The sequence below is a fragment of the Cyanistes caeruleus genome, chromosome 11, assembly GCF_971803275.1.
Source record: "Cyanistes caeruleus chromosome 11, bCyaCae1.hap1.1, whole genome shotgun sequence".
Lineage (NCBI taxonomy): Eukaryota > Metazoa > Chordata > Aves > Passeriformes > Paridae > Cyanistes > Cyanistes caeruleus.
In genome coordinates, this window is record NC_141711.1 from 7,491,016 (window position 1) to 7,518,173 (window position 27,158).

General features: G+C 41.0%; 1 protein-coding gene across 4 annotated transcripts in view; it reads right to left on the reverse strand.

The window, feature by feature from the left end:
- The window catches only part of PTPRG (protein tyrosine phosphatase receptor type G), a 386,090-nt gene that overhangs the window by 39,693 nt on the left and 319,239 nt on the right, over positions 1 to 27,158 (reverse strand). For all 4 annotated transcript variants that reach the window (XM_086846057.1, XM_086846058.1, XM_086846059.1 and 1 more), the window contains one exon: positions 23,020 to 23,152. In XM_086846057.1, coding sequence (XP_086702183.1) covers positions 23,020 to 23,152 — 133 coding nt within the window. The remainder of the gene's footprint in view (positions 1 to 23,019; positions 23,153 to 27,158) is intronic.

Sequence of the window (27,158 nt, forward strand, 5' to 3'; positions counted from 1 at the left end):
CCTCTCTATAAAGGCCTACAATGAAGAGCAGAACTTAAATCCACCTGACTCTTTTTTACCTGTATTTAATGCAAAGCAGAGAGCACAAGCTGGTCATCACAGAAAAGGTACTGAGCAGAATAACATCAAGAGATCCAGGGAGACTCTGCATGGTGATGTTAACCGAGCAGGGTTTTCCAACACCAGCGTCACTGCTCATTGCTGACTTAATGAGCTGCTTGAGGCTGGAACTGAATATTTAATGAGTCTTGCTTGGTGTGAGCAGCTATTGTGGCAGGAGAAGGGTCTGCTCTCATCTGTCGAGGCTCTAAACAATAGCTCCCCAGTGCAGAAAGATCCCCCTCACTGTCGCCCTTCAACTGCCCCTCAACACCTGGGCAAAGTCTGTGGGGGCCTGGTGAGGTGTGCCTTTGCCAAGTTGCAGGTTCCCTTGCTCAAACATATTTGCACATGTGGCTTCCAAGCTGCTGCCTTGCAGTTCCTGCAGTTTGCTGCTCTGCAGTTTGCTGCTCTGCAACTCTGGCTTTGTGCTCTCCGTGCAGAGCCCATCGTCAGAGCGAAGTCATTTGTGCTCCCTTTGTTTCCAACATCTATACATTCCAGGGAGAAAAAAAGTCACTGAACACTAAACTGCTCTCTTTGGTGAAACCAGGACCTAAAATTATCACAGGTACTTGCTTTCCATGCATCTGTACTTTCTAGTGCACAGGCACAGTGCTTTGTAACGTGTACAACTTAAGACAATACAGAAGCAGGAGAGAGTGGATTTCACAGCATGGAGTCACTGTCTGGGAGCAGCTTTCTATTTTCAGGCATGATGGCTTGCATTCTGCTGAAGTTATATATTTAGTGAGTATACTTTTGTTAAGAAACACCATAAGGTGAATTCACACATGAGGATGCAAGATGTGCAATAGTCTCACAGCATTTAAAAACATGGGCTGAACTCCCCCCGCCTCACCACTTGCTCCCTGTTCTCATTTTTTTTTTGGCAGCCTTTATTTTGGACAATGCACACCCTGGGGGCACGCAGCAGAATAAATCAGTCACACATAAAGAAGAAACTATGAATATGAAACAGGCAAAATGTTCCTGATTTTGATGTATTTGGGGCTTTTTCCCTTGAGTCAATACTACAGAAATCCTTGAATGGCTTCCCCTGGTAATGAAGGCCTTAAAAAGGTGTTTGATAAAAAGACAGACCTTTATGCAGGGATTTACAGGATTTTTTAAAGCTGATGATATTGAAGAAAAGAAATTTTTTTTTTGTTAATTTGTTATTTTATAGTCTCAGAGGCTCTGAAAGGCTGGTATTATGGTTTTTAAACACAGTCATAAGATGGCTCTTTCTTAACAGCCTCAAAACATGTAAATGTGTCAGATAATCACACTGTGCAATATTTTAAGGCCCAGGATGACATTAGCTGAATACCCAGCCCAGTGCAACTCTGTTGAGCATAATGTTGGATTAACAATGTATTGAATTAATATTTCATATAGTAAAGTTTGCTACAATCATTAATACAGTTAAAATTCTGCATTTTAGTCCTGGAAGATTTTCTGCAGCTGTTTTGCAAAGGCAGACACCTTACACTTTGACTAAAGATTTTCTCAAGTCACAAACATTACACTTGTGTCTAATGTACATATGTAAAGCAGAACTTTCATTACATTACAACACTGGATACTGGCATATTAGGTAAAGACATGCCTCTCAAACTCTTTTTTCCCACTTGTTCATAATAGCCATATATATATGTAAATACGTAAATATTCTATGTGTAGCCTCTACAGCTGAGCTTATTGCACACAAGCCATTGCATCCCTTTCCTGGTGACTCCTGCTGTGTCTCAGATCTTTAAAAGGTCTCTTATTGGTTTAACAAAGTTGTTGGATGAATTTTCCAGCAAGTTCTGCTTATTTGGTCTATTTCCCACTCTGGCACTTTTCCTCTGTGCAGCTCCAGGAGGGAACACATGTCAGGGTGCCAGGCAGATGACTCCAGTTTGGATAATGTCCACTCCTCCTGGCTAAGGAAACACCTGGCCCCAAGTAGAGCATTCTGGAAACTCACATCTGGTTTGTAGTATAAATACTGATAGCTGCTGCTACTGAGAGGCATTTCAGACAATTCAGTATCTGCCTCCTCCTCCAGTTTAGGATGCTCCTTTCTATCCCTTGGCATTTCCCCTTCCCATTACCTTTTCCTCCAGATACAAACCTTAAGTGGCAGCAGTTGCTAAGGCTACAAGAGACTGCAGTAAATCTGAGTGTGTATATGGGGAGGGCTGGATAAAGGAAAAGGATGAGAGCAGGAAATTGCTTATTTTGAGCCACCGGAGAGGGGAAAGAGGGGAGTGGATGCAGGGCTAGACAATGTGCAAATCTACACCTATTTTCACATGAAAACTTCAGTCTGTAACTTTTAACCCCAGTGTTTCTACATGGGCAGGTGTTTGTCTATCTGTTCCCATTTGCTCAGGAAACTAACACTATCAGCAGAGAAAAATAATTGGCCTTTTTTCCTAATAGAAGTAGTCCATAGTGAAGGCACAACTGGGATTTGTCATGGCATAAATTATTATTAAAATCTTAACAACTGAAATGCTAATTTCAGAATAATCATTGTATTTCTGCAGCACTGTTTGAGAAAAACAAATAACAACCTTGATTCACCTCTAAAAGATTTTGGGGAGCTGTATCTTTCTGTGAAATACCAAAGAGTCTGTTGTCTCTGAAATTTGCCTGTGAGCAGTGAAGCACACCATTTTCTCTAGCCCCATATGTTTTTGTGTCTCTCTTTCCCTGGGGTACAATAACTGTGTGAGATTGTGGTGATCAGACACACAATTGTCACATATGGACCCAAATGCAGAAGTAAAACACTGCAAGATTAGAATCTCCCCAGAGATGCAGCATAGGCAGGGTCTGGAATGCAAAGACAATGTAGGGGAGAACATCCCCCTGCCCAGAATCTTTTTCCAGAGATACTGGCTGTGAGTTACTAAAACAAACTAACAGGACGCAAAGTCCAGAGCAGCAGCACCTTATTACTAAGATGAAAGCATAAAAATATGACAAAAGATGGTCCTGATTAGCTGGGTTAAATTCTTGTTCTATCTCTGCTGAAAAAAATACCAGATTAACTTCTGTATAAGAAGAGATGCCTTGTAAGATTTTGACACTGCAAACAAGGTTTCCTTGGTTATTCATTACCAAAGCTTAAGCAGCTTCTCCTTTAGACTCTTCTTAAAGCAAGAGGGAGAACTAGCTCACAGAATGGCCTGGAAGTATGGATGCATTTTATTTTTGTGTAGCAGGTAGTGCCTCAGTGTTAACACTGTCTCCAATGCAAACACAGCTCGGCTGCAGACAATGGCAGTGCTGGGAACTGCTCCGAGGGCACTGCCCGGCCTTTACTCCTCACTAGTGGGTCTAGCACAGGCAGCATCTCCTGATCTGTGATGACAGGCGGGATCTGTGGGCTCTGGAGCAGCCAGGACAGGGAGAGGAGGAGTCAGGATTATGGTGAGGGACAAGCGATTGCCTCTGCAGTGGCTGAACACAGGAAAAACCAAAGGGGAATGTTTCACATCCTGGGGACAGCCAAGAGCCATGCCCTGCCTCACGCTGAAGCAACCAGCACATTCATTGCTCCTTGTTGACTTGTCCTTCCACCAGGTGTTGGTGTTGGCTGGAGCAGTGTGCATTCCCTCTCCAAGGCCAGCCAGATTTACATTTCTTTATTTCTGTACTAGCATCTAAGCACTCTAGGCTCTCTTCCTGGGTCTTTACCTGCTAAAACAGGACTAATTTGGGGGCAGATGCCTTGAAAGGGTTCTGCAGGCCGATTCACTACTGTCAGAGCAGGGTGAATGTCCTTGTCCTTCAGGCACCCTTCCTCCAGAAACAGCCTCCCACGGACAGAACCTCTACAGAGGTTATATATAACAAATATATATTTGTTAACAAAGAGCCCAATAGTCCCAGCAGCCACCCTACTTTTACACAGTTTTTAGCTGGTGGGAAGGACAGGAAAGATGTAATAAGAGTCAGACTAGGATCTATAAGGGACCTCTAAACCAAGCTGCACAGGACATGGCTTAGTCTTTACCAAATGCAACCTGGATACAGGCATTCATTCCCCATGCTCCTCCATCACGGGGGTGTCTGCAACTAACTCCTAAACAAGGATGTAAAGACAGGAAACAGTCCCCTTTCACTACCTCTGTACATTCATTCTCACTTTCAATAGAAGAAAAGCTGCTTCAGATTCCCATTGAACTGTTTTGCATGTTTTTCAGGAGACACAATTAAGATTGGTTTCTGTTGGCACCAAAACCAGAGTATGTATGCATCAAGTGTACTAGTAACACATGGCTCTGCACTTTAAACTAGCTTCACTATTCCTTGGCAAGCATTTGTCACTGTCAGAATTGGCAATGACTCCTCAGAAGAGAGCACAGACTTCAGAACAACAGAAGCGCTGCAAATCATGACCATGTCACCAGCAGAGCAGTGGATGGGAGCCTGGACAACAGCTGTCTGCAGTCTGCACTGCTCTAGCTGGGGTCATCAGTCACTGATTTTTATGAGCAATAAAACTGACTCAAGCGTTAAGAAGAAAAAGAGGAGAGAAAACCACACGAAAAAAGCTGATCTTATGAATATGAATAAGTGACCAGCATGGAGCAGTGATATTACATTCATTGTATCAGAGAGACATCTGTATGTACTATTTTTGGCCAGAAAACAGCTTATATTGCCATAATTTTCTACAGTTATTTTCCTTCACAGGTCTTAATGACCAGAATTCAAAAGCCAAGTTATAAAAGAACCTTTGCCATGCTGGAGCAGTAAGGCACTGAATGCTGACTGAACTGGAGCTTCTGCAGGATGTACAAAGCAGGAAAGCTGAAAAAGGAAGAAAATTTCCCTACAGTAATGCTGATTTTCCAGCAGATCCTTTCTGAAGACCATTTGCCTTTTCCCCACTAGGCAGTTTCTGCCTGAAATATTCTTGAGCAGTGTTAAGCCTCACACAGATATGGCACCTGGAAAGGTCTGGATGGTAATGGGTAGGTTCCAGAAGTGCGTGGTATGCCAAGCCCTTGGCATGCTATCCTAGACAGAACAGTGAAAAGTAGACTGTCTCCTTCAGGGGACTTCCTCTGGGCAAGGAGAAGTGCTTTTTCACATTAGAGAGTGGAGCCACACAGATCCATAAGTCTCCAAATGCTAATCACCTGTCCAACCACAACATTCTCTAGTATCATTGAGAAATAAAGACAGGAAATGGCAGATGGAAAGAAAAAAATAGAAGGTGGACAAACCTTTGAGACATTTGTGCTGAAGAATGCACCACTAGTAAATTGTCTAGTTGAAAAACTAATCTGCAAACAAGACTAGGGATTTCTGACACGAAACGACATCTAATTTAATATTTATGGCCTAAATTTGCCAGCTGACTACACAGCTCTCCACAAAATTAAAAATCCTCTTCTCCAATCTGCTGAGATCCCATCCTGCACCCAGGGCCCAGACACCCATATATATCACATACAATATTGAACTCAGGCACTATGTGAGACACAGTGCTTTTTTGAAGGGTATTCAAATAATTAAACAGTTAAGAAATGACAACACCCCCAGATGGGCTATCTTCATGTCCTCTCCCTTCATCAGCTGCACAACCAGAAAGCACCCAGGTGGCCAGTGCAAAAATGTACTTAGAAAGCTCTTTAATTGCAAATCAAGTGGATAAGTCTTAGTTTAACTCAGCACAAACGTTTTCCATGCTTCCTTGGTCCCTTCATCCTGGTGTCCCTGGAGAACAGCGAAGGCAATGGTGAAACCTTATTTGTGATGACACTTGGCCCTGTGACACTTGGTAGCTAATTACTCTCCTGGTGACCTCTGACAGGGCCAGAGGCACCAAACCTTCCGCTCCTGCTTTAATCAATACTCACAACAGCTGCCTTGGATACACTCAGCAGTTTTACAGATGACTGAATGGGTTTACTCATCAGTATTTTCTCCTGCAAGAGAACAAGCTCCTTGGTTATATGTATTACCACTCAGAACTTTAATGTCTTCAGGCAAAAATAGGGTAGACATATCTCTGGGTGGTATCTTAAAATGGTTTAAAATTCGGCACAGCTCTAAAAACCAGAGGAAATCCTGACCATATTAATTTTCTTCTCCCTGAGCCAACTATTTATGTAATGCAACACTCATAACAAAGGCTAAAAAATTACAGAGGAAAACAAAGACATGCCTTTTCCAATCAAATAATACCTCAGGCACTTCCTAAAAAATGTGTGCTTCCAATGCCCAAAACATCATGTAATATTAAAAAGGAGCCTTAAAACTTTCTCATAAAAGAAAGCTGGATTTAAGCTAGTGAAGAGCTGTTCCATAATCACAAGACCCACAGCAATCAATGAAGATTGCTTCTTACTAGAGAGGAGCTTTCAGTAGCGCCTGCAAGATTTCAAGATTTTGTACACTTGATATTATCATTTCAGGACATGAATTCCCTTTGGGATGATGAATCTTAGGAAAAGAATGAATAAAAACAGGGTCACACAATGGGATTATAAAATGCAGGTAATTTTAAATGCAATGTGTAATTCCTCTGGATTGGACACAGTGATATAAGAAAACCAAAACAGAGATAATCCAACCTAGGAGAGGACAACAGAAACAGAGACAGCAGTCTCTCTTTGGAATATTCACATAAATGCCCCTAATTACTCCTACCTAATTACTCTCAAAACAGAAGAGCTCTGCTATTGCCTTTACAAAAAATACTCTTTTCTTCCTCCAAATGGGTCATCAGGACGTTCAACTGACAGACATTTCAGGTATCCCAAGGCTTAGCCTGGAATCTAACACAAAAGTATCATAAAAATTTAAGCACAGCTTGTTCCTTAGTTTTGATGTCCCTGCCCATCTTCAGGCAGAGATGCCAGTTTGTTAAATATAATGAAATACTCAGTGGGAAGTTTCATCTTTCTCAACACACGTGTCCATGTGCACCTGGACTAAAGCTGCATGGGAGAACTAGGAAGAATTCCCAACACTGCTGGACATAATTCATGTTTAGCTTATCTGGGGCCAAGATAAATATTAAAAGAGTGATTATTTCCTTTCTCTCTTAATCACTGAATATTTGGAGGGTGGACTTTTTTCATTGGCCGCTTCAACAAGAAATAGCTACTTTAAAAATTTTATGGTCTCTCTGTTAACTCTGTTTAAAACACAATTAGAAATGGCATTACACCTTTGGAAGCACAGCACAAAGGAAAAGAGCAGCTGTCACCAAGAGCAGAGGAGCAAATCATTTAGTACCTGGTAGATAATAGGAACACTGAAAATACACTGCTTAGTGCTGGTGCTCTAACAGGGCTCTGTCCATCACCTCCTCACGCTAATATAGACAGACTGGGTGGCAGCCAGCTGGTCCTTCCTCCCCACCCATCTTGCTGAAAGCAAAGATTTGTAAGCCTTCCAATAATAAACCTGGATAGAAATCTTGAGGATCATTAATCTTGCTATCAATCAACCCATTTGGAGATTTGCTTCTTGCAGTTGCTGATGCTAATCAGAGCCTGAGTTGAGAGCTCTGGGGAAGGCTGGAGTGTGTGTCTGAGGAATTGCTTTAATGAGTTTCTTGCATTCAAAGGTTAACAAATGTGACAAGGAAACACAAATATCGGGGCAATACACTGCCAACCACTGAACCAGACCACTGAGAGTTACCATGCTGTGTATTGTGCTGCAGTATGAGGAATACATCCCTACCTCACTCTGGAGAGACACCCAAGTGAGACCCAGGGATCTCTCCCTGATGCCAGGGAGACACACAGGTACTGAGAGCTTGGACTGCTCCAGCACTCCTTGTCTGCTGGGCTTCCTACCTTGCACTAACAGAGCTGTGCTGCACAGTAGCATTTGCTGAAGTGGTTTCTGGTTAAATGAGGCAGCCAGTGTGGTGTGAACATCCCCACTGGGCTCCCTTTGCAGACCCACATCAATTAATGTGTCACGATGAAAAGTCCCCACATCAGCAGGAACCTTCCCATAGCATCTGCCTTAAATTACTGCATTTCCTGGGAGAGTGTTCCTACAAAATAAATAGCAATAACAACAACAACAAATCCCAAGATAATTAAACTCCAAGAAAAAATCAGACAGCAGTTTTAAGTATTTTCTTAGGTTACAATGTAAGATGTAATCAAAAGTATGTATTCTATCACCATCTCCTGATAACTATCTTGGGGGAATATCTTCTATTAATGGGCCATCAAGACCCTACTGAATGACTCAAGAAATTACATCATCCTGTTGTGAGATGCTCTGCCCAGGGGGAGGAACCAAGCATTCCTACCTGGATATAATCTGAGATTTGGAACAGCATGAGCAGAATTACCTACTGGATTCCCAGAGGACAAGAGCTACATAACCACCACTGGATCTTCAGAGGAAAACCAGACCCTTCTGCAGGATCACCAATTCAACAGAACCACCTCTGTCACTGCAGCAGGACTACACCCACCATTTAATCAGGCTGCTACCACCACCCTGACCAACAGGGTGTCAGGTTGTGTCCTGACTCAGTTTCAGACAGTGTTTTCTGCTTTTATTTTAATTTTCCTATGAAACTGTAGTTCTCACTTGGAAGCTCTGCTTTCAAACTTGTACAAGCATACACAGACATAATAAAGAAGCACAGAAAACCAAAAGAATGTATGTTTTAAACTACATTTTCACAGACCAAATAAGCCATAAGAAAAATCCTAGGAATATTATAAGCAAGTAACAGAGGTAGAATCCACTACACCATGAGGCAGAGGGGACTGGAAGCATGATCCTGACAGTGCATGAAATAAAGAGAGGAAGAGTTCCCTTTTCTAAATATTTATTAAGGACATCTTCAAAATTTCAGGCCTATAATCCATTCAAAGCTTCTTGAATTTTAGTACCAAGGAAATACACGTTTATTACACAAAAAGGATTCAAAGTATAAGCATATCAGAAAAGTTACCACAATGTCTATTAGCAGGTTTCTTATTACACAGAAGAGATAAGAATTGAAAAATCATAAAGTAACAGACATGGAAGAGATGTTACATTTAAAAAATCAACTGAAGTAATTTTGAAAATTAGAAATAGAAAACTAGAAATTGGTTTCATCCTCATGACAAACTCTTTTGCACTAAGCACACACTCAGACATATAAAATATTGCTCTCCTGTTGTCTTGATCACAGTGTAGAAACAGCTACTAATCACAGGAGCAGAACATTTTGATTCAAGACAAAATTTCACTGCTGATAAGCAAAACAGAAGAAATTCAGTCAAACTGTGTTAATTATTAGAGCTCTTAACACCAGATACAGTTTAATATATTTTCTATTTATGGACTGTTCTCTTTATTTGTACTACTTCTAAAGCTTACACCTATCTTTTATTAAGTTCTTGATAACCTTTCAGTGTTAAATGTGGAATTGGGGAAAAGAAGGAAAAAAAACCCCACAAGAACTGCAGTTCACATCTCAGGAAAAAAGTGTTTCTTAATGTATAAAGAAATGTGCCTGGATGCACGAGGAACTTGCTCAGAAGCAGACATGTAATTAAACACAAGCTCTTGGCTCTGCAATTCCTTTTCCTGAAGCTCATGAAGGGCCATGGCTCTCTGGCAGACAGAGTGTCCTGGAGGAAGGTAGTAGGTATCTGTCTGCTCCCAGGTGAGCTGTTCAGCCCTGGCACCTCTAGCAATCCACATCCATTTTCCTCCTGCTGTATTCATGCATTTCATTTCCACCTTCTGATTCACATCTTTGGTGATGCTTTGGCTGCCATCAGACTGTGAGCTTGGGAGAAGAAAAGACAGGAGCCATCACCATGGCCAGCCAGACACACCCAGGTGTGCAGCAAAGGGAGGTTCCAGTGGGGACTGAGGTCCTGCTTTAGACCCACCCCAAATATTTTCATCTCTGCTCATAGCTGGGAAATGTAGTAACAAGTTCCTGCTTTATTCTAGTGCTTTAATTCAAGGACTTTTGTGAGCTAAAAATGTTGAAAATACAGACTAAACAGCAGAGTATTTTGCCACTATTTCTGGTAGTTTTGTCCCAGACATTTGGTTTCAGATCTGTGATTTCCTGTCGAGAACACACAAGTGTGAAATACTTGTTGATCCGTTTATTCATTTGCCTCCTGGCTGATCATAGCCATTTTGACAGAATGGATAAATTGACTTGCTCCTTGTTGGTTTTTTTTTGGTTTTTTTTTTTTCCCCACACGCTTCTCTATCAGCCTGGAAGCAATGCCCCGGCTATCACTCCTACACCCTCACTTTACATTCTGCACCCTCCTTTTAGAGGCTTGCTAAGCCAATTTCACACAATACCCAGGTTGTCTGAAATGCCACAAACAAACTCTTGCTATAGCAGCTTCTGCAACTCCATCTGCCAGATGAAAACAATACATAATATTTAGAGAAATTATTTTTGAACAATTCAAATTCAATGAATACTTTACATCATTACTTGTCTCATAAGACAAGATACAGCTGACAACTGCACTTGGTTTCTTGAGGCAGGATTTAGCCATTTATCTACAACACATCTCAGCAAACCTATTTTTGCAAATCACGAACAAAGAACGCAATTTGGAAAGGGAACAACTCTTGATCATCCTCATTGAGGAAATGGCAAAGGTAACAGCTTCAAGTGATCAGGAAAAAGCCTGTAACATCAGCAGACAATTTTCAGTGCAAAGTAATTTCAGCAGGCTAACAAATGAGTCACTCTTCTCCAACAGACATGTAGCAGGACAGTGCATTAATTAATGTGTCCTTTATTGCAAAACATACTGTCTCCCTCCGGAGAGGGAGGACTGCAGCAAGGGATGCAGCATTGTCAGGAAAAAGCTGAATAATGCAAACTTGGCACTACATAGTAGCTAAATGTTGATTCATGGAAATCATGAGACATTCAAGGGGACAGGTCCCAGGCTCCAAATTACACTCCACTCCTGTATTGCCCCTGTGCGATTATAACAAGTTTGCATAGAATTTGCTGCTCCCTCTTCTAATTGGACTCCTGCAAAGGGCATTTTGCTGTGCCACAAGCTTGTCACTTTATATCCTGCTTTAACTCCAAAACACTCAATTAATATTAAATTCCATTTATTATAAAAGCATTTATTTCTACCCACACAATACTATCAGCAGCCATCTCATTAATATTTATTTCCCAAAATGGCCCACTGATGTTAAGATCTCAGATACAGCTAGTAACTTTAAAAGGAGAAAATATGTGAAGACAAGAAGGTCAAGAGAGAACATGAGTTGTAACAGAAAGCATTCAACTCGTATATATTTAACTCATTCTTTGCAGAGTGCTCAGTAAATACAATAAGGTTGGTGGAGAGCAATGACAATGTTAATGTTAACCCAGTCACCAGAACAAAATAAGAAGTGAGGTTGCCAATACATCTCTCTCTGGGATGGGAAGTTGCTGTATTTGGCACACCAAGGGAAAAAAGTCTGGAAAGAGAATGGAAGGTGGAATGCTTATCCCCTGCCCCATTTCCCCAAAGAAGTGAGCTGCCTACTTTCCAGGTTTATAAAAGACAAACAAAACCAAACCAGGAAATTGAGAACTGTGGATAACCTTAAACCCTGGGCTAAGGTTAAAGTCCCTTTTCCTCATAATCCTCTTCTGTACTCATCACACAGGAAATTAGCACAGCCTGTCCCAGCTTTAAAGTGCAGAAGCCCCACTCACTGCCCAGGGACTGAAGGAGGAGAGGGCTGCAGACGGGTTTAAGTATTTCAAAAACGCTGATGTAAAGCTCAGGGATTCCCTTGCATGGTTTCAGCACAAAGAAGCATTGTTAAGGAAAGAGAGGATCCTGCAAGGCACTAACATAGATTTTTCATTGCCCCATGGGCTCAGCTGCAGCTTTGGCTATCCCAAAGGCTGGTGAAATGGGATCATTTCTCCTGTGCTCAGCAGTGCCCAGCTATTTCTCATGCAGAAAGATCCTGAGAGTGAGATTATGCAGCCAGACACAGGGAGATGAAGCAGCTGCTGAGAATGTGTATCAAATGCAATGATCTCTTCTGCTCTCTTATTCTCTGTACTTCGAATAAAACTAAGCTGCAGGAACAACAGGTCTCCTTCTAGTAGTCTCCAGCTGCACCTTTAAGCTGTACAACAGGGAACTTGCTCTCTGTAGCTCTGTGGCTAACAAAACCACATGCTGAACTCTCACCTTCTGCTATCACAAAGACCTCAACTAATTCCCTGCAGCGTATCAGCATTGCTTTTGAAAAGGTCCAGGCTCTGCAAAAAACAGATGGAAACTATACTTACGGGCTTTTAAAGATGTCAAGGATTTCCTCACAGAGAAGCCAATATAAATCTTTTTCCCATCAATTTTTTTATTAATTAGAGCACACACAACAACTCCCTGTGTGGCACCACCAAGGGCTCACCCATCAGCATAAAACCTTCCAAAATTATCACTTTGGGTTTGCCACTGGGATAACAATGCTTTTATACCTAAAATTAAAGAGATGAATTGACATGGCCTCGGCAAATCAACATGCAACAGCAGACACCTAACTCCACTACTGTCTCACTGCCCCTTTTCTTCCCACAGATTCCTCCCACATTCACAACAGGGTATGGTTCAGTAAAGCAGAAAAAAGAGAAAGGACAGCTGTTGTACTGCTGTCACCTTTGTGCTTTGCTTTCAGGGCTCTCTTCTTCCAGATTTTGGAAGCACAGCAAAGCCAAAGCTGCAGGCTCCAGCTCTGACTGCCAAATATACTTCAGACAGTACAGAGCCCATCTAGGTCAGGTTCCCCCATCCTGATCTCCACCATCACGTTATATGGAACAGAAAATTCCTCACCACCCGTTTTCTTGAAGCTGTTTGTGTGAAGACCTGAGTCAAACTATTCCCTCAAAGAACTGAACTGGCATTTTTACCATCAAGGCTGTGGAGCAACTGTGAAGTGCCCATTTCTGAAGAGCCATTGGGGACCTGGTGCCAGCTCCTTATCCACAGATGACAATCATTACCATAAGCAGAAGAAAAAGGCTTCTGCCCTCCCGACTGCAGCCAAGTGCTCCACAGGAGTTGGCTTTGCAGTGATAAATGTCACGTTTACAATGGGTTTTGCAACATGAAAGTCCATAATTTGCTTTCCAGGGACCTGTGCTTGATTATCAGGAGAGTCAGAAGCATCCACTGAAGTCTAATGAATAGAATTAACACATCATTTAAACAAGGAGTAATATGTATGCAAATGAGAAAAAGTTAAAAATAAGAGTTCAAGCCATAATTTCAGAAAACATAGACTGAATCCTTATGAAATATGGATGTTTCAATTCACCTCATATCTTTACATCTATGTTAACTGCTTTGCATGTGAACAATCGGGTGCATCAAGCCCATTTTGGTTTTTATATTTGAACTTAGACTTATAAAATGGATTATATTGAAACATGAATAATATATATGCTAATTAAAGACTGCATTTAATGATATAAATAAAGACAAAGACCAACACAGGCTAATTTCCATTTTCAAATTTCCTAATTACTATATTTTGCTTTAGAAAGCAGAAACTTTATTTCCATAGTCTCAGGAAAAGAATACAATCTTTTCTTTGCTCTAATTAATTTTAAAATCCTTTAATTTCTTTTATTCTTTAGGATTGATCTCCACAGAGATACAATTGCTTTGCCTAGATAGATTCAGTACTAAATAGCACCCAAGTCAAACTATGGTGATTTGTGCATGCAAATGGTGTGTTTTAATTATTAAATATTAATATTATTTTTAATAGTAAGGAATTACTACTAATAAATATAAAGTTTATAAAACCCTCCACACCATAAACATGTTCAGAATAGCTGTGGCAGATGTAAACCAAGTAAATGTCCTCGGTGCTTGATAAGCTGTTCATCATTCTCTCCTTCCTCTCCAGGACTCCAAAATTCCAACAAGGACACAGGACAATTGTACAGTTGTAGGGAGACAAGGTACTAGCAGAAAACATGACTTCAACTCCTGTCATGAGAAACCTTCAGAAAAGCTTGCTGAAAAATAAACGGGTTGCAGGAAAAGCTCTTTTAAATGAAAAGCCTTGTTTCTACCTAAATTGAGGAAAGTGGCAAAACCCAGTTCATTCAGATGAGTATGATGTCTGCAGTGATATCTAGGCCAGTAGAATCTTTTTTTGCTGCTAAATGTTGGTTTAGTGGATAAAGTCCAGATTCAGCCTTAATTGACTAAACCAGCATTTGCAGTTTGCTCATCTGAGCCTGCAAAGCAAATCCATTTATTCCCTGATTGAAACAGCACACAGAATGCTTCAGAAGTAAGGAACTGAATGAATGGGAAGAGACTTTGGTACATTTATGTCCCAAGCTTTTATTAAAAGGCAAAACAAAACCCCAACAAAACAAATTGAAATAATAAGGCAGGTATGAGGACTGCCTCTTCCCAGCTTTCACTTCATGTCTGCAACACCAGTTGCTGTTACTGATGAACACTGAAATTTAGGGAACTTATAAGACTCTGGAGAGTAAATGATCATCATTTTGAATGAAGATGTGGGTCCTACAAAATGTGAGGAATTTTACCAGCACTCACTGGAAACTTTCTGATGATGGTAAAAAATGGATGTGGAGAGTGAATTCCTGTGCAGAAATAAATCCATTTAAATGAGAATTTGATCAAAAACATAAACCAACTTTGAACCTTCAGGGAATAAAACATTTGTCATTAATAAGAATAGTTTTGATTTTTTTTAACATTAACAATATTTTTACAATTCAAATTTGGCTTATTTCCACTACTTTATAAATGTCAATTTCTAGGACATTTCAAAAAGGTTTTGTTCTTTCTTGGAAAAGACAGGGTTTCCAAAACATGAAACAACCCACCAATCAAGACCCAGGCATGCCACCTACGCCTGTTTCAGCTTACAAGTTGCAACTCAAATGGATTTTAACCTGTAAGTCAATAGAGTAAAACACATGCTGTTTATAGCAATAGAGGAACTGTTTTCTTTTAAACCAACCAACTCAGCATTCTACAATAAACTGAACGAATTCATGTGCTTGCAGCATTTGTAATAGCAGCACAATGTGTTGTGCATTCCAAGGCCCTGTTTTTCCCCAAATTGCACAGGTTTTAAAAACAGAAAAATGAAGTTCACCCCTGCTTGTTATTGTTTTACTAGTTTGCTGATTCCCAGTATTTATCCAAGCAGCAAAGGTTGCCGAATTGATTTAATATTCTTAGCCTATAATTTTACACTCAGACTACATCCTGCTGTGAAATAGCTGGTGCTAATGTTAATCCAAATGCTGCCATGGGACTTAGGACAGGATAGGGCCTTTCAATAGCTATATTTTATGGTTACAAGGAGAGAGAAAAATTATAATTTATCTGGTTGCTGTGGTTAATTCACAGTTTCACAGCAGAGGTATACTGTTCCCTCAGGGTACATCTAGCTGTATTATAGGATATTTCATTCACAGTTTGTCTGAGACATTGCTCTAGCTCTGAACCCACCAATTTATGAGAGTGAATCTACTCCAGAGATACCTGTATACACTTTTACACATACTCTTACATACTAAGAATGTTGTAGGAAAGAAATTAACTAGCAATAGATCAACTGACAATGAGTATGCAAATTGTTTCTTTGAGATGGGAAGGGGAATAGAAAAAGAGTGCATCAATTTCCTAAGAGTCTTCTTTTCATGAAGTGATATAATTTCACAAAAGAATTAATGATTTTTTTTTCTTTTAAAATATCTCACAGCTTTAAAAGTCAGAGTTCAAAAATTTTAAAGCTGTAATATAAGAATTTCCTCTAGAGTAACTTAAAACAGACCCAGCAGATGAGCAGTAGATGCCAGTGGCACCTGGCATCCTCTACCACTGTAGTTATGAGAAAACCCATACTCCTCATGGCATGTTATTTCTGAGCACTCAAAAACCTGTTCTTAATGGAGATTAATAAGAATATTTTGATATTTAAAAAAAAATTTGTTCAAACTTATGCATTGCAAACTATTAAGCCAGTAACTGCACAGATAAAATCTTGCTGTTTTTTTGCCAGACCTCACCATTACAACAGCACTGGGGAAAGCATTTCCAGAGAAAAAAATATGTCTGCAATTAATCCATTTAATTAGTTCCACAGAGACAAAACAGCAAGATCGATTGCAGCTGTGCAGATCCCTCCTTGCCTGACCTCAGCTGCCCTTGCCCGTTCTCCTTTGCTCTTTCTGCAGAAGAAAGTATTTTTGGAAATGTTGGGGAAATTCTGCTACACCTCTAAACAAAGCACTGAGGAGAGGTGTCAACAGCAGTTTCCCAACTTGCTGCCAAGACTTTTGCATGAGCTTCACCCCCTTAGGATGGCCTGTGGGCAAAGTACAGCGTGAATGTCTCAGCTCTTATGGGACACATCATATAGCAAATTAAAAATAAAAATCATACTTTTCATGTTTGGGAGTTTTCAAGGTCACCAACATGATATTTTGAATTCTAGTCTTCCACACCCGAAGCACGTATTGTCCCGCTGTGTGACTCATGATTGCATGCTTGACATTATCTTTCAAAATAAAGGTGATGCACATCTAGGCTCCCACTGAGCTCAGTGGCCACGTCCATGAAAGTGCCTGCAGAAAGATGTTCACACAACTGACCCACATGCTACAGTTTAAGAGTGACAAGGCAGGCTCCTAGGCTATGATTTACAGGGCAGTTCACCACACTGTACCATCGCTCCTCTTTCCTCACGCTTCCATGTGTGCTTTAAAGCTGGCACTGCAGAACTGTGGAGAAAGGCCTGGAAGCTCCTGTGAGGGATCAGAATCCTGTGGTGCTCCTCACTGGAGCTACTTAACCTTGTCTGAAACCTAGAAATGATGGAAATTCTATAGACCACCACTATATTGTCTCTTCTATCATGAGGCTGTTTCTAATGTCCAACCAAAATTTCCCTCTTGCTGAAATTGAAGCCAAAGCCCCTCACATCCACAGCACAATGGGGGCAGAAGATCACAGATTCCTTGCAGACCCCTTTCATGTACTTGAGTATTTGCTTCCCCTGTCTGCTAACAGCCCTGCCTGCCCCACCTGATGCAACAATCTTCCTTTTAGAAAAGGTGAATTACATAAAAAACCCCAGAGTCCTCTCTTATTTACACCTGGAGATACATCAGCCTGCTATAAAACTGTATTTGCTTTTTATTTACAGGACAGCTGAGAGGAGAACACTGATTCATGAAATTCAGACAAAGGCTGGCTGTGTGGGGCACAGGAAGGAGCTGGCTTCAAATATCTGGCAAGAAGAAATTTGATACTGCAATTACATACTCCTGAGAACCCATTTAAGATGATACAGGTTCCTCAGTCATGTGGAGTCAAATTTACAACAGCAAAGTCTATTGTAGCTGGTAGAAGTTATTCAGGAATCATTCTGTTAATACCAATGGGATGGCTCAGGTCTCAACCTGAAGCAAAGTCTAGACAAGTCTTATTTCCTTGAAATGGGGCATTCCTGGACTGGAATGTGCTTATTGATTTTGGTCCTGATGCTCTATAATTAGAATTAAAAGTACTATTTTCTGAGCTTATCAATACCCTGATCGTTCTGGAAATCACCACCAATCTGTATTTAAGCTTAGCAAATACCTTTTTCCTTTCTCAAGACAAAATATGTTGGTTTGTAAAGCAGCAGGTCACTATTGGCCTCACCAGGAAGGAAATGGGATCTTGTAGAATTCTGTTTCATGACAAAAAATTAAACATAGTGTTAATTAAAAAAGAGTAAATGTAACAGGCATATAATGAGAGACCATGCCCCTTTCCACAGTCAAGCTCTTAACAGATCATCCAGCATGATTAAAAAGCAACTTTCCATCTGCAAATCTGTCTCTCTCTCTTTTTTGTCTAATGAGCCAGAGTTAGTCTGTTCAAAAGCCCAAATGGGCATCTCGGGGCCAATTCAGCAGCAGGGGGTTTGTTACCATAACAACTGACAACTCCCTTGATTTCTGAAAGGCCCTCAATAGCCATTTGGGAAATGGTTATGGAACAAGAAGTTGGGGAGGGATGGTTGCAGGTGCAGGTCCTGGGCTCCTCTGCCTCAGCCCTTCCCACACGGAGCTGGCCCCGTGTCCCACCAGCCTTGGGATCAGCTGGGCTCAGCTCCCCTGCAGCAGGAGACCATAAAACCCCTGAGCCAACACCCTGAAGTGCAGCACCTTGCTCCGGTCTGGTCTTGGGCTGTGCCCCACGCCCCTGTGCTCAGGCTGTGTCCTGCTGGATGAAAGAGCACAGATGCTGCCAGAGAAGTTTCCATATTCATTTTCCTCAAAAAGAAAGAATGATGAATGCTGAAAGTATGGTACCAACAGCCAGAACAAGTAACCAGTGGCTGCCCTGAGCATCCAGCTTGAAAGTGAGGGCCTGACACCAGCAGAGAGGACAAGGTCAGGTCCCAGAGTGGGGCAGGGGGGAGCTGATCACAAGCCTGCTCCCTTTTAATGCAAATGAGCAGTGTTTTGAGATACTAAACACAGAAGGGCCTAAGGTTCAGTAACTTTACCTCTGGCACTGGCAAAATCACACACGACCTGGATCTTCTGCAATAAGAGCTGAAGTGCTTTTCCTGCATTGCCTGGATTGAGAGCAGGAGATCAGAGGACTCCGAATCAGGCTAGGCTGCATCCCATTTACCAGGCAGTGATCTGCCCTATGCCCATCTCTCATCATATGAGACTAAATGTGGCCATTCTCAGAGGAAAACAAAGGCATACTTAGTTCAGTATGAGCAAGGCACAGCTGGGCACTAAAAAACAATATGGAAGCTGCAAGAAGTTTCAGGTATGCCACTCACCTCCATGTTTTCACTTGTCTCCCTGAGGAGTTGCCTGTTTCCAGGGAGAACAGAAGTCTCTTGTCCTTGTCAGTTCTCCTCAGTGCCTGTGGTGACACAAGCTCTGGGGCACTGCCATCCCAAGATGAGCACAAGCACCTGGATGTGGTCCTCAGGCATCGCTAAGGACCGTGTTGGAACGAGCATCCCCATCCATCCTTCTCATCCCTGCCCTGTGCTGCTCCCTCAGTTATGCTGGTACAGCTCTGTCCTGTTACTACATGAACCAGACTAGGAGCTAATCTGGTTTAAATCAGGACATGAAAACTCCTATCATTTTTTGTTAAAGTTTTTTTTTTTTAAACATGGATTATTTTGCAATCCATCTCCTCACATGGTTGTACAAACATTTGCAATGGGATCACAGAGGGCAGAACAAGGGCAGGAACAGAGGACCCTGCCTGAACTGCTGCTGCTGAAATAAATACTCATGCAACTGCATCTGAGGCATTCTTAAAATTAACACCCAGGGTCTCAGAAAGTGTTACCACTCAACATCCTCCATGGGTGAGAAAATGAGAAGAATCACAAACATTTTAGAGTAAGCTGAAAGAAGCTTTTATCATTGTAAGCAAACAATTTTACAATGGTCTGTAAATTTGCAATGCTCCTTTTCCAATCAGTACAGTAGATGAACAGCACTTTGTATACTCATAAAATAAAACCTAGAGATAGGTTCAAATAACAATTTCAGCACTTTTTACAACCTGGTACAGGCAGAAATTGTTGGGGTTTTTTTCTCTCAATTAAGTTTTAATGCTCTCTTGGCTAAGCAGCTGTGCAGGCTCCCCAGAATTTAACACCAAAAGGTAATTTTCTGAGGCACAGTTATTAGACATGGTAAATATGAGGGTTCTTTATGTTGCAGCTTTTGTTGCTATATTACAAGTTGATATACAAATACAGCTGACCATCCTTTTTCAGTGCTGTTCCACCAGTGTCAGAACTCAGATGCTGAAATATTGAACACCTGAGCTTGCTCCCAGTGAGATCTTTGCCACTGAGTTCAACAACAATACTCTCAACCCATAAGTGACTTGGCCTGAGGTCCCACAGAAATCAATGACCAAGTCAGAAAAAAGAACACATCTGCTGGTGCTCAGTGTAATTTCTCCTGCACAGAAAGACCCTGCCAGAGAAGTACAAGGCTCTGTCACAGGACTTTGTCCTAATGATTCTGTTCAATTTGACAGGATGCTTAACAAAAACCTAAGAAAACTCTCTCCATCTACAAAATTCTATAGGGTTTTGCCTAAGGAAAATTAAAGACATTTTTTTCCCAAGCTGTCTCATATACACACACAGCTATAAAACAAGCAACACAAGCTTGCTTGCTCTTTGAAAGGCAGCAGCTGCATTGTTCCAAAAATCCCCCCTGAAAGTAAACATATTAGCACTGTATAAACAGCTTGATTTAATAGGAAATGCAGTACAATATTCCCATTTTGTCTTTGGGATCATGATATCGATGGTGGCAATAATTCAAGGTGAATTATGGTATCTGTTCAAAAGAAAGAAAAAGAAAACTCTCCAGCTATAGTCGTGAATGAATTTCTTCCTCTTAGCTGAAAATGAGAAATGGCTATAATTTAGTTCCCATTTAAAATTTGCTGTTGGCTAAACTCTAAAATCTTAATTGCTTCTTAATATTCTCTGCTTATTTTTTCCCTTTGAAATGACAGCCTATAGGACTGTAGTGTTTAGATTAAAAATCAGAATGAAAAACAAACAGTGGAAGGTTACCACACTCTCCTAAGATATGCTATTTCCCCCCAAATGACAGAAATTACTTTGTATAAAAATATTTCAGTTGATTTCCTGACTCTAGTCACCCTCCTGCACCTGTGTGAAGATGAAAGTGACACTGACCCTGGGTTTACTCCTAAGTGTCAATACTCAGGACTAGCTCAGTTTGCTACAGAATATAGTTGAAGTTCTCGAAAAGACATGTTTCAAGCCATATTACAGCTCAGCATACTATAGGAACTCATCTTGCTGCAAAAAAACTGAAGTCACACTCAATCCCTAAATAGTTTGGAGGTCACTACCAAACACACTCTGCAGTTCTCAGAGCTTGTAGCAAAGGCTGTGAGAGTAACAGTGGCAAAGACTGCAGACAATCCAAGTCAGATTTTAAACTGACCTTGAAGATCTGCAGATGGATCTCATGATACTGAGTCTGGGTATAAAATCACAGATGCAAAACAAATGCCCAGAAATGCAAAAATAATGTGTTTGGGAAACAGCACCTCACGACACCCACGTTTTAATGGGCTCTAGACGAGCTAGCAGTGCTCCAGTGAAGGTCCTAAAATCTCAGTGTACAGTTTTCAGAAATACTCAGTTATTGTCCCCACAGCACACAATTTCAGGAACCAGTGTGAAAGGAAAGCAAGCAGAAAAAGAAGCACCATTGTGCCACTGCAGAAGTGAAGGGTGAATCCATATGGTGAGTAATACAAGGATCTGGTCTCCTCACCTTTTCTGTCTGCTAAGACTCAAATTCTCAACTTGATGCTAAAAGAAATCAATTTAAGCACTAGAGGTCTTGGGAGCAACAGTCCCCTTCATCATGCCCATGACAGCTCAAGGATCAGCCAGGCCAGCTTTTGCTCAAGAGGAATCAAAGATACACAGAAGCAAACTGAAACTACGGTATCATTGTCCCTCCTGCCTGGGGAGCCCAACTACCAACAGGTCCCAGCGGACGTCATGGCTCCTGGTCACCCTGTGATTGTGCTCTCCCCCTTTTTCTGGGATAAAAGGCTGCACAATTTTTGCAGCTTCATTATACTGACCTAGTTTATCTTCCACTCTACCAACTTAAAATCACACAGGCCTCTTTGTGCAGCAGTGCCATTTAAAGTACTAAATCCAGGAAACTTTAGTAGAAAGGTAATTCAGAGCTCTGCTTGCCTGCAAGTTCCCATCCCTTTTCGTTATTGAGATGGCCACCACACGAAAAAGATGGAAGTGACCCTTTCTCTTCAACATTAGTCATATTCTTTCACCATTTGTCCAGGATCCACATGAAAAAGGAACTGAGAACAGCAAATTACCTCTGCAAATAAGGGAGCACAGATCATTTCCAAATATATTCAGTTACAAGGAGTCTCTAAAACACAGTATGGAAGCTCAACAGATGGAGAAAGAAAAATTATCAAACAATGACAGTCTCCTTTTCCAAATAAAGGGGACAGAAAATGAAGCTTCCTTACAGCAAGTCTTCTTCATGAAACTTATTTCTTTGCTGTATCACAGAATGAGCCACAAAGAGACCAAGCAAAGTTAATGCTTTGCCAAACCTTCCCAAGTAACTTCTCTAATTCCTTATTTTGGTCCCTGGATAATAGGGCACTGATGAGATGGAAATAAGCAGAAGGCTTCTCTCTGCTTCACTGTTCCGCTTATGTCACCTCCGGTCTCAAATCATCTAAATCCACGAATGCTCAGAAATGCAAAGGCAAAAATAAAATTTGTTTTATCCTCACAATGCATTGCCAAGGGCAACTATGTTTCTTCCGCTTCCTCTAGTTCTCTGGGTTTTGATTTATAATGTTTTTTCTAACACCAAAACAAACTACTGCCGTGCAAGGAAAGACCCCTTGGTCCAGCACGCATGTCTCCTTGAGGGTTATCCTTTCATCACAAGTGTTTCTCTGCTGTGCATTTCAATACCATGTTTCCTTTTCTGAAATATGTGTCTCAAACTTGTTTTCATGCCATTTGCTTTGATGGTGTTATTCAGCAAATTATTCCATATGTTGCCCATTACATCTTAAGCTAAGCATTTTTTCCTGAAAATCCAAATTACTGCGCCTTTCAAACTTCTGAATTAGAGTCCACAGTCAGTATTTAAGACAGCTGAATAGTTACCCAACAAAGCTGTTCTAGCACCCAGAAAATTGTCTAATGCATCTATCACCATAACTACTAATAAAATAAAAGAACACAGGACCACATTAAAAACACCACCTGAAATGTGTTTCAAATCCTAATCGGTTTCCACTGATATGGAAACAGGCTCACCTCCAGTAGACAAGCACAGCAATGAGAAGAATGAGGCACACGAAGGTCAGTGCTGAGACCACAATCAGTGGGATGATCCATTCCATTTTACCAGGAGAAGGTCTTGTGGCCATGCTGGAGCTGTTCTTGCCAGCTGTGTGTTAAACACATAACAAAACCAATCACTGGATGGAAAAAAGAATTACTGTATGAAAAAATGTGTAAACAAAACAAATAGCTTATCCCTTTTACATGCTATGAGTAAACAGAGCAGAGATCCTCTAACTGCAGGGTGGGACTCCATTTGTCTTCAGTCTGAGACATGAGAGCACAGAAGTATGGTGTTTATTGCCACATATGGCTAGGATTTTACTACTGCCTGTAATTACGGTCTCATAGACGCTTTTAGGACTCTTTCGTGCAAGCACCTATTATCAGATGTGAAGTACCCCACTGAGCCAATGCTGTGCTCTGTCATCAGTGTTTGCAGATAAATGTACTCTGTTTCTCAACAGTGCAGGACAGCCCTGTTTGCGAAGCCCCATGTAATGCATTGCTTTAGAAATAAATTTCTTGGTAACTATCTTAAAATAAAAAAATCCTCAACATGTTGGGTGTCATGTCACATCATTTGCAGAATTGTCACAATCTGGTGGGTTACTGCATGCAAAAGCACTTTTTAGCATATGGATTGTCAAGATGGGTGGATGAATGAATGGATAGGATGTGTTGTAACTGACAGAAGAAATCATTATGCCACAGCTTTTGAACAAAATTAAAGTTCGTCAATACCCTGGGATCTGGCTGAGTTAACTCCGCTTCACTTTTTTTGCATGACATCTCACTAAAATTATTGTATCATATATAAGATGAATATCTAGAAGTTCTGCAAGTACTGGAGCCAATGAGCATAGACACTGCAACCAATGTATTTCAGAAGATATCTAATTCGTGAAAATTTATGTAGACTTGATGAATAAATTGGTTTAGACAGAATGATAAAAGAAAAATGCAGAAGCGGACTCCATATCTTATTCATGTTTCCTAACAAACAGGCAGTGGTTGATCAATACCTGTCAACAGGACATAATGGGAAAGGATTACTACAAACAGCTTCAGATTTCAAAGATTGAAACATGCACACTTGACTTCCACTTATAAGCCTGTGTGAGTCTTTCCTTGCCCTCCTTCAGTATTGTATTATCATATCTTCTGAAACTGCTGCAAATCCTACCAGAAGAACATAATTGCCTTTTCACCATAGGCAGGCAAAACACAGATAATTGGAAGTCACCAGATGTCACAAACTATGAAGTCATACTCTATTTTAATAGCATTTAGATTATACTCCTCTGTAGGCAGGAGTAAAATTCAACTAACGTGAAAGTAAAGGTTAATTGTAAATGCTTTTGCCTGACTGCTGAAAACAGAGCAAGGCTGCAGGCTGCTGCAAGCCCAGCAAGAAATATTCCTAGTTTTGAGAACTAGGCTGATAGAGGTAATGCCCTTTAGCAAGCAGCCTAAATGACGTGCTAATCAGAAGGATGTTTGGGGGAAGTGAATGTGCACTTTGATTAAACATCTTTGAATTCCTTGACTAGCAAAGAATAAAGGGAAGAGCAACCCCCAAATCAGAGCAAAGGCTTATTCTCTGTATTTGCCAAGCTTACGAAATGCTAAGTCTTGAGGCATCAGTTATTACCAGTGCATTTCAAATCATTTAACAGCATGAAAAAAGTAAGCCTGTGCGGTGTTACTAATCAGAATAGTGAAAGGGACAAAGCAAAAGAACATGTGATGTAATAAAACTTTGTAGGAGAGCCAAATAGTCCCACCACCTTATATCCACTACGGTGTTGCTTCAGTTCTCTCCAATGACAGTTTTCTGTTTAGTTTCACCTCCACATCTTTCAACACAAAACCATATGTTTCTGTTTGCATGGGAAGAAAATTCAATTTCATTGTAAGCACTGCATGGGCTGGAGTCCCAATGCACACTATTAAATTTTGCAGTGCTCACGATGCTCCTCTAAGTCAGTCTTGTGTGGAGAACTCACTTACCTGCCCCTGCCAACTCCCTGGACCACAGATGTGAGGAGAAGAAAGTGCTCAGTATGCTGAGTGCCATAATAGCAAATGCCGTTCCCTAATGCTGATGGCTGGCCCTGAAATTCCAGTTGGGAATGCCCAAGCAGTGATGTGCTTCAGAAGAAAAGACAGTTCCTGTGCTGGCTTAGAAGAAAAACTCTAAGGTGTTTTCCACTGTTTAAGTAACGTGTTATGAGAGCTTAAACAAATCAGTGCCAATAAAAATTGTACAAGAATGGCAGCTGGGGCCAGAAATAGAACAGTGCAGCTGGAGAGCTGGTGTCTGTCTTGGGTGTCATGGCAGAACAGCCTAAGAAAAGCCAGCATGCTGGATAACTTGGAAAAAGATCAAATGAAAACACACACTCACACAAAAGGACAGATCTGGGCCTCTACAGTTTCCTGTTCTCCCATATAACAAAATAGTATCAAATAAAACAATAGTCACCATTTCATTCTTTTCCAAAGCAAGAATGTCAAGCCCTGGTAGTGTCAACAGCATATCCTTGTAACAGTGTAACCATAAGCTGTACTTGGCAGGGGATGGGGGAAGCTTAAAAAATGGACTAGGAAACTCCATTTTTGCTAAGAAATGTAAACAGTTTCCAGTGGCATATGCCTTCGTTGAATTAATTCAGTTTGCCTTTTACTGGCTTGGAATTCATCCCAGTAGGAAGGAATAAAAATTATTACAGCATATCTGTTTCAGGAGGTCCCACATGATGCAAGCCCTGGCACTACTAAATCTATTCCTGAGTCTGGAAAAGTCCTTAACTTCTGTGAACCACCCATTCAGCAGTTCCAGCCAGGCACTGGATGGATGAGCCCTGGCACAGGGAGTACAGGATGGCATCAGGCAGCCAGGGAGGCTCTGCAGTGCAATTCTTGTGCAAGGGTCAAGGTAAGAAAAGAGGCATTCTACAGCTTGTGAAATGTGCTTTTTTTCCTATGTATTCTTGGAAATTGGTTCCTGAGAAAAGAAACATGTTTATTTCCCTTAAGTAACACTGCTTGCTATAATAACCAACCATAGCTGTACTATATAACCTATCTACTTTTATCATTCCTTGCCATTGCACAAACTGCCAGGACAAAGTTCTGTTTGTTGTACCATTTCAGATACCATTAACCAAAGAAAAGCCCTGCTGCTGAACTGCCTCAGACCACGTGGTCTCTTAAGAGAAAGTCAGCTTGCTCATCCTTCCTTTGAGTAAATGAAGTGATGAACTTACACAAAGGAATTAATTCTGGAAAATAATATTGGCCATATAATTAAATGATGAAAAGGCACACCCATGTTTCTTAAGGAAGTATTACCTTTGATACACGCTTGTGTCATGGAGGAGCTGTTACCACCTATTTCTTCAAGGCACCCCTGCAGCAGTCACAGGCTGTCCACTACTAATCATGGCTTTTCACTACTTTGTAACAGATGCCGATCATATTTAATCCTATATCTGAAATTCATAGTTTGAAGGCATGAAATAATTCAATTCTTTTATTTTCAAGCCATTCTGCTGTTTGCTCCTGTAAGTTGCCATGTACACCTCAGAAGATATTTAAAAGCTGTCTGGACACAATCCTGATTAAAGTGCTTAAGGAACCCTTCTAGAGCAAGACTAGCTGACTCCAGTGGTCCTTCCCAACTTTATACACTCTGTGATTCATTGTGAAAATGGCTGAAGTGCCACATGAAAATACAGCTTAATAATCCTTGCTGCAGATGGAGAAGAATTACACAGATGTTTAATTATGCTAATGAGGTTATCCCTAAAAGGCTTTTGTAACCTCAGACCTGACAAAGACTGCTCTAAAACCCAATATTCAGTCTTTGTTAAATACATACATCAGGCTTGAAATTTAACCCTGCACATCATGATGTCTCTGTCTCTAAAAAGCCCTCTCATGGGCGGAACTCAGCAGAGGTAGGTGAACACTGAAGGATGGACCTGGCTGAAATTTGGATGAGGAGTCAAACCCATCTCTCTGTTCTCAGTCCCAGCTCAGCACTCAGGCTTTTGCCCCAACTCCACAGCTATTACTTTGCTTACAACAGCCCAGTTGTTAACTCC